The sequence below is a fragment of the Entelurus aequoreus genome, linkage group LG15, assembly GCF_033978785.1.
Source record: "Entelurus aequoreus isolate RoL-2023_Sb linkage group LG15, RoL_Eaeq_v1.1, whole genome shotgun sequence".
In the NCBI taxonomy this organism is placed as follows: Eukaryota; Metazoa; Chordata; class Actinopteri; order Syngnathiformes; family Syngnathidae; genus Entelurus; species Entelurus aequoreus.
Genome location: NC_084745.1, coordinates 33,443,349 through 33,452,418, shown reverse-complemented (window position 1 = coordinate 33,452,418; position 9,070 = coordinate 33,443,349). Strand labels below are relative to the sequence as shown.

General features: G+C 38.9%; 1 protein-coding gene across 1 annotated transcript; it reads right to left on the bottom strand.

The window, feature by feature from the left end:
- Positions 1–952: 952 nt before the first annotated feature.
- nanog (nanog homeobox) lies at positions 953–5,304 on the bottom strand. The gene is made up of 4 exons (XM_062022044.1): positions 4,791–5,304; positions 2,134–2,507; positions 1,945–2,064; positions 953–1,742 (listed from the first exon to the last, which is right to left on the bottom strand). The coding sequence occupies exons 1-4, from the start codon at positions 5,185–5,187 to the stop codon at positions 1,410–1,412; spliced, it is 1,224 nt and encodes a 407-aa protein (XP_061878028.1). The 5' UTR covers positions 5,188–5,304; the 3' UTR covers positions 953–1,409.
- Positions 5,305–9,070: the final 3,766 nt, after the last annotated feature.

Genomic DNA, 9,070 nt, shown 5'->3' with positions numbered 1-9,070 from the left:
TCGCCAGTGAGAAATGTCAGTTAGGAGAAAAAAATTAGGAGAGAAAAAATATGATTACAAAGCCATATGCCCCGTTGTGGGAATATTTCAGCTTCAAGTTGGATGGGCAATATGAGCCCATCAACACGGACGAACAAGCGAGAATGACGTGATCATGTGACGAAATAAAAGACAACATCCGACCTCGTGTTTCCAACCGGGAAAAAATGCACATTAAAATATTTTAATTAAAATTTTGATTACAGAAATTATCCCATTTAATTTTTTTGTTTATCTAGGATAAAGTCATTTACCTTCCAATTACAGTACAATGGTAAACAATTCGACAATGAGAAATAAGTCGATATTTTTAAATGGTTTCCTGCATTAATATAGATTAAATTATACTCACTGTATAGTGTTTATCAATTATTTCTTCAGTTTAAACACCTAATGTAGACAAAACCTCTGAGTCTGTCTGCATAAAGACAAATATTTCTTTAAGTCAAATATTGCATTTTTTTCTTTGTGGCACCTTTATACCAGAATGTTGAATGACAGTTTAAAAGTAACATGCCTTCCTTCACTCGTTTATGCATTTTATGAAAACAATATAAAAATCGCAAATTGAACCACAATGGCAATTTTGGAGAAAGAAATCGCAAATAGGTTTTTGTCAAAATCATGCAGCACTACTCTTAGGGTAAGGAACTTACATTGCTTATAATTGAAACCACAATTATTTTTGCATTTGCATGTCTGGTTTTGTTTTAAAGAAATCAGTTCTTTGACTCCCATGGTTGTGTTCTGTTTTAAAGAAACATCCTTTTGACCTTCTTCATGGGAATACTTTTCAAATAGTATCAAGACAAAAAGACTACTTGCTTCACAGTGGTTTTCTCACATGTTGAGTTGTATAAATCAATCAATCAATCAATGTTTATTTATATAGCCCTAAATCACAAGTGTCTCAAAGGGCTGTAAAAAACACTCATCCAATTGTTAAATAGCAAAGTTTACATTTTTGTGCAGCTCCAAAAACTAAGATATTTTAAAAAATCTGCATCAAAGGCATAAAATAAAAAAGACACTGACATCAAGATTGGTTTTAAACTTTTTTTTTTCCCGCAAATGTCACCAGTACTATATTTACAAAGTTAAAAATACCAAAAGATAGACAAGCCATTCTACAAGTTACTGTGTTTTTATAGAAAACTGTGTGGATCTATCTCTTAAAAAAAAAAAAAACATGCTGTATTACAAAGCAGAAAAGGACACACTAACAAGTACTAAGTAGTTGTGTAAAGAAAACATGGTGGTACAAAAAAAAAAAAAAGTTATTGAACAATGTACACCCACTCTGAAAAAAAAAAATCTAATTACAGTCAGAATTTTTACATGGTCGTGTAAACAGTGCCTCCTCTTGGCTTTTATGTACAGTGACTATTTAAAAGTATTCTGCTGGTAACAGGGTCTACTCCATCTTTGGCATCAAAGTGGTCGTCAGGCTCGACGTTAACAGTCGAGTGGAAACCGTTGGGGTTGTATTCGTATTGGTTGACGCCCGGAGGCATGGACCAGGCGGTGGGCATGGCAGCTTGCCCGGGAATCCAGGAGGGGTAACCTGCACCAGCCCCGTTGGTGTTGCCCATGGAGGCCAGATAGAAGGACAAGTTCTGGGGGGTGGTCGTCTTAAAGACTGCGTCCGCCACGGGGTGAGTGTAGCGCTCCTTCACAGGTGGTCTTTCGCTCTCAGGAGGATACTGGAAGGCAAGACAAGAAGTAGAAGTCAGAATGATATTTGTCTTCTTTCTGTTTGGATGTTGTTACATCTCGCCTTTAAGGTCTGAACCAAACTATAGTTAGACCTCCATTATGGATGTGTTGTTTTTTGTCTAAGCCATTGCTTCTCTGTTATGAGCAAACAGGAAATTAGACAGGACAACTGCTAATAAATGTGCTTACAGGTTGACCGTGGCTGACTGAAGCTGAGCGGCGACCCTTGTTGGCATAACGTTCTGACACCCAGCTGTCCTTCTGGTGCCTCCTCAGCTTCATCCGTCTGTTTTGGAACCAAGTCTTCACCTGTCGAGCGAGAAGAATATAAAATGACACGTAGTTATTTTGTAGTCCCAATATATGCACACCACTCACCTGTTTGTAGGTAAGCCCCGTCAGCTCAGCCAGGTTCTTCATCTCGGCTGGGGTGAGGTATCTCTGCACGCTGAAGCGCTGGACTAGAGCGTTCATCTGGCTTTCCGAGAAGGCCGCGCGCACCTTGCATTTGGGCTTCTCGCTGGGAGTGCTTCCTTTCTTCGGTGTGGTTAAGGGCACTTGTACAGGGAAGGTGTCACAGCTCGGGTTGCCAATGTTGGTGTAAGACGATGGCTCCCCCATGAGCGAACTGGAAACATCTCCGGTGTCCGGACTCCTGCTGTCTGCCTCGGCGCAGAGTTCTTTCTTTGCCCATTTGGTGGGATCTGTCTGCGGGAGACTTCCCTCTCGGTTGCAGCCGAAACTCCATGAATCTGAAAGTTAGGATACCATAAAATATAATGGTTCTTATAATGCTATGGCAGCTATTAAAATCCCAAGATCCATAAACACTTTATAGGGCTTAATTAGCCCTAATATGCAAAACCAACTTTTCCTACCTGTTAGTACCTCTTGTGTATTTGGGATCACCATTGGTCATGAAAATGTTAAATCAAACCATGGAGGCATGGCGGAGATATCTTGCCTTCTTCCAAACTTCTTACAAAAAATATATGGCATCCATCCATTTTCTACCACCTGTCCCTTTTGGGGTTGCTGGAGCCTATCTCAGCTGCATTCGGGCGGAAGGCGGGTACACCCTGGACAAGTCACCACCTCATCGCAGGGCCAACACAGATAGACAGACAACATTCACACTCACATTCACACACTAGGGCCAATTTAGTGTTGCCAATCAACCTATATGGCATAATAGGCATATTTTGCCTTAGTTACCTCAGCGAATATCTCCATGTATGCTATGGACAGTCAGAAAACAGCTTGAAGATGTCTGTAAATCATAGTCCATGCATGGTTTTGACCAGAAAGCCACTGTTACATGTTACGTAGACCACAAGAAAGTGTTTCAAATGTAGGAGTAATAAAAGTCATAATATGATCCCTTTACGAGGATGTATATGAAATAGGGAAGTAAACCTCACATTTGAATCCATATTCTTGGGGTGACGATTCGATTTATAATTGATTCTTGATTCAACACAATAGTTGCAATATGATAAAATCTTAAAGCAGGTTACAAAAGCTCTTCTTGGCTGTTGACGTATGACATATACATGTAGCAAGCAAGCGTGGGGGTGGCCTAAAACCTATTTTCCTAAAAATGTAAATCTTTTTTTAATTTATTATTTTTATTCAAAAGATAATAGATTTTTGAATTTCCTTTTTTTTTTTTAAATTACATTGAAATTAAAATTATATATATATATATATATATATATATATATATATATATATATACACACACACACATATATATAACATTTAAATTAAAAAATCGATTATCTTTTAAACAAAAATTATAATTTAAAAATTTACAACATTTTTAAGAAAGTAGGTTTTAGGCCACCCCCACGCAATTTTTTTTATTTATTATTCTTATTTTTTTTTTTTTAAAGTTTTTTTAATTACATTGAAATTAAAATATTATATATATATATATATATATATATAATAGTTAATAGTTTTCAACATTCGATGAAAAAAAAAAAATATATATATATATATATATATATATATATATATATATATATATATATATATTTTTTTTTATTTATTATTTTTTTTTTCATCGAATCTTGAAAACTATTAATTGCTTTACAATCGGTATGAATAAGAATCGTGCTTTGGATGTGAATCTATTTTTTGAGCACCCCTAATATGAGACATGTAGCTTTCATAGAAGTTTATGTTAATCAAAACCAGGGCTGCTACAAATAAACCGATTAGAAAAAAGCTTTAATTGATATTCTGTTGCTTCGATTAATCGTTTAATAACTTGTTAAAAAATAGAAAAAAATGGTGCTCGACACTAAATACGTGGACATAGTTTTATATAATTTTTTTCTTCTTATAAATGCACATAAACGTTGATATGGCACTTTTAACATGCGTGCATTGATTAAAAAAATGCTGCAAATAGAGCGCACATGACAATCGCGGTGTGTAGCGGAAATGGCGGTAATTTTTTTATGTAATGTTTTAATTCTTTCACACATGTTAAAAATGCAACTACAGTGTGTATGTGTATATATGGAAAAAATACGTTTACGGCAAGCAGAAAAATATTATATACATATAAGATTTATATACTTTTCCCCCGCTTATTTGATTAATCGGACAAACTAATGTATTACTGATTATTAAATTATGAGATAGTTGCGGCCCTAATCAAAACGACTGCATGGATGTTTAAAAAATATACCATGCCTAGAGATAGGCTACAGCAACCCCCACGAGGAGAAGGGACAAGCGGTAGGAAATGGATGGATGGATGATAACCGAGTCTAAACTAGTCATAAAAATGGCAGTCAAAGATTGTATATTGTGTTGAATGGCACTGCACTGCTGCAGTTCCACATCACGTCGAAAGATGTCGTCCACGGTCCAGATTAGGGAAGTTCCCCAAAAAGCTCCCCCAAATAACACTAAAATGTACAATCCTTGTTGTCCAATTGTAACTTCCCGGAAACTTGTGAAAACGCTGGCAAGATAAGCTAAGTTTAGTGTCGCTGCTAGCCGTAGCTGTGCTAACATACCTGGTGAGGCGTGAGCTTCTGAGTCACTGGTGGAGTCGCTCCCCGCCCTCCTGCTCTCCTCCGCCGGCGTATCACACACAGCTCGGTGGGGTCCAGCCAGGAGGAGGCGGCTCGCTTGGCTTTCCCCGAAGTAGACGACCGCGGAGCTCTGGTAGTGGCAATGGCCGTTGGCGACGTGTTGCTCCGGACTGTGAGGCGGAGACTCTTCGCGGGTCCTGGCGCTGGCGGCGTAGTAGACCTGTGTCATCCCGGGGGAAAAGTTGCTGTATTCGGCGGGGGCGGCGTCGCCCCAGCCGGGGTGGTTCTGCTCGGGTCCGGGCTGGTAGACGAGGCCGTAGGCATAAGCATGGAAGGACGGGTTGTAATTGTAGCTTATTTGTGTTTTCCAGTCTGCCATTTTTTCTTAGTTCAATTTTTAAAAGAATGTTTAAAAAGTTAAAATATCTCAAATCCGCGACCCAGCCTGCAAGGCCAAACTACTTTCGTAAATCGCGCCACCTTGTTGGCTGCTGTTTTTAAGGAGGTGCCTCGGAGGTGGACAGGTGTAGAGGCGGGTGTTCAAATTCCAACCAATCAGCTGCCTTCATTTTTTCACGGACGCTCTCTCATTGGCTCACTCCTTCACAAGGTAAAGTAGTTCAACATGAAACTAATCAAACACTTTACAGTCACATACTATGTTTGTAAATTATAATCACGAGAGCTTTTTAATTTTTTTTAAACATAATAGAACAATTACATATTTCATTCTAAAAATATATTCCATCCTTCCATCCATTTTACCTGCTTATTCTCACTAGGGTCAAAATGATATACAATATATACAAAAATAATAATTACACATATGTTATAATTCATTAGAAATGTTTGTGACTGTTTTTCCCTTTTCAATGACGTTTTAAACTACACGTCCATCCATTTTCTACCGCTTATTCCCTTCGGGGTCGCGGGGGGCGCTGGAGCCTATCTCAGCTACAATCGGGCGGAAGGCGGGGTACACCCTGGACAAGTCGCCACCTTAAAATTACTTTATTGCAGTGGTTTCACAAAATTATACAATGTTGTGCTTCTGTTTTTTTTTTTAAATAAACAATAATTACAGTGAATAACATATATTAAAAAACTAAATAAAGAGAAAACATTTATACATAAAGGGAGGAATACATAAAAGTGAAAATAATCATAATTTAGAAGAAACAATCAATCGGTTCGCAGCCGAGTGTGAAACGACTGGGATGATAGATAGTACTTTATTGATTCCTTCAGGAGAGTTCCCTCAGGAAAATTAGAATTTTAGAATTTAGAATCAGCACCTCCAAGTCCGAGTACATGGTTCTCGCCCGTGAAGGGTGGAGTGCCATCTCCGAGTTGGGGAAGAGATCTTGCCCCCTGTGGAGGAGTTCAAGTACCTCTGAGTCTTGTTCACGAGTGGGGGAAGAGTGGATCGTGAGATCGACAGGCGGATCTGTGCGGCGTCTTCAGTAATGCGGACGCTGTATCGATCCGTTGTGGTGAAGAAGGAGCTGAGCCCGAAGGCAAAGCTCTCAATTTACCGCTCGATCTACGTTCCCATCCTCACCTATGGTCATGAGCTTTGGGTTATGACCGAAAGGACAAGATCACGGGTACAAGCGGCTGAAATGAGTTTCCTCCGCCAGGTGGCGGGGCTCTCCCTTAGAGATAGGGTGAGAAGCTCTGTCATCCCGGAGGAGCTCTAAGTAAAGCCGCTGCTCCTCCACATCGAGAGGAGCCAGATGAGGTGGTTCGGGCATCCGTTCAGGATGCCACCTGAACGCCTCCCTAGGGAAGTGTTTAGGGCACGTCTGACCAGGCCACAGGGAAGACCCAGGTCAAGACTATGTCTCCCGGCTGGCCTGGGAACGCCTCGGGAGAGGGAAGTCTGGGCTTCTCTGCTTAGGCTGCTGCTCCCGCGACCCGACCTCGGATAAGCGGAAGAAAAATGGATGGAAGGATCGAAGAAACAAACTCTCATCTCGACATACTCTTATCCATACATACAGAAAATCATTTGTAAGGCATGTCATGTCATGCTCATTATTTCATTAATAAGTAGAGATGGCGAGAATTTTCTTTTGCAATTTGGCAGATTATTTTGCTGATTCTCAGTAATATATACCATATTTTATTGCACATTAAATAAAATAAAAATAAAACATGTTTTTTAGGCCCACACTCTGTTTTGTGTTGTTTTGAGGTGGACAACTGACCTTTGACCTCCCCCAGAGCAAAACAAAGTATTTTGGTCTGTTAAGGCAGTGGTTCTCAAATGGGGGTATGCGTACCCCTGGGGGTACTTGAAGGTATGCCAAGGGGTGAAGTGAAGTGAATTATATTTATATAGCGCTTTTCTCTAGTGACTCAAAGCGCTTTACATAGTGAAACCCAATATCTAAGTTACATTTAAACCAGTGTGGGTGGCACTGGGAGCAGGTGGGTAAAGTGTCTTGCCCAAGGACACAACGGCAGTGACTAGGATGGCGGAAGCGAGGATCGAACCTGCAACCCTCAGGTTGATGGCACGGCCGCTCTACCAACCGAGCTATACCGTGAGATTTTTTTAAAATATTCTAAAAATAGCAACAATTCAAAAATCCTTCATAAATATAAATAAAAACCTATCTTTTTTTCCAAATAGTTTAAGAAAGACCACTACAAATGAGCAATATTTTGCACTGTTATACAATTTAACAAATCAGAAACTGATGACATAGTGCTGTATTTTACTTCTTTATCTCTTTTTTTTTCAACCAAAAATGCTTTGCTCTGATTAGGGGGTACTTGAATTAAAAGAAAATTCACAGGGGGCACATCACTGAAAAAAGGTTGAGAACCACTGTGTTAAGGTACGCTTTCAAGTTCTTTATGTTTCAAGATATATACTTTTCCCCCTCAAATACACGCTGTAGCGCCTTCAAATATCCCTAAGGACACTACAGTATTACTCCGATTTGAGAACCTTTGCGATAGATGATCAATGTGATCAAATGTCTGACTTATGTTGTTTCCCCACCTAGAAAAATTAATTTACTAGAGCTCTTAGTGTATGCATTTTAAGTGTGTGAGCGCCTTTACCGTTGTTGTCTAATTTTGTTTCACATTATACAGTTAAAAAAAGTAAAAATAGCAGTTTTAAGCATCTTTCCTTGTGACATAATGACTTGTTTTTCATGAGTCCATTCACACAAACAACACCGCCCCACTTTGAACTTGTCGACACAAACTGCAAATGAAGACAGACCTCATTTGCAATTCCTTTTCATAAAGATGATTTAGATTAGGCGGTACGTTTCCATCAAAGTTGATGTTTGTGTTGCTCCCGACTTGGTGCTATTGATGTGGTAATGATTCATTTAGAGGTGACATGATGAGCCTGATGGCCCCATCAACATTTAGAATCTGTGACGAGACAGAATGTGTTTTTGTGTGTGATTGACATTAGCATTTGAATGTGCTCAGAAGACCCCTTTGTCTCAAACCAGCCTGTAGTTTTTAAAAGATTGCATTTGTATTTATAGTTTACCGTCTACTTCTAATTTTTCTAATTCAAACAAGAAACGTATAAAAACATGCTGAATGGTTTGGTTTAAAATATATGGAACAACACTGCATCATACCAAAACATTTTTGTTTTGATGACTTAATTCAGTTTTTACCTACTCAGTGGCCTAGTGGTTAGAGTGTCCGCCTTGAGATCGGTAGGTTGTGAGTTCAAACCCCGGGCCGAGTCATACCAAAGACTATAAAAATGGGACCCATTACCTCCCTGTGTGACACTCAGCATCAAGGGTTGGAATTGGGGGTTCCCCTCACCTCCCAGGGGGTGAACAAGGGGATGGGTGAAATGCAGAGGACACATTTCACCACACCTAGTGTGTGTGTGACAATCATTGGTACTTTAACTTTATTGTGGTTTTTTATAATTTAAATTTTCTGGGGTTTCAAAACAGGTGACCATTTGGGGATCATACATTACATTCTAACAATACAATTAAACAAGACAACTAAAACAGGGGGAAAAAACCAGTAATTTTATGAGATTAAAGTAAAAATAGAAACACTTGTAATATTAGAAGAAAAAAAAGAAAAAAATATGTTATTTTGTAAATAATATTATGATAAACAAACAAAAAAAGTAATACGGTTCCAATTGGTGTGAAAAAAAAGGTTTTGAAAACGTTGGGACATTGTGGGAATAAAGTTCAAATTTAATGGGAATAAAGTCATGATATTATGAAAAAATACAAGTTTAAATGTTTGGC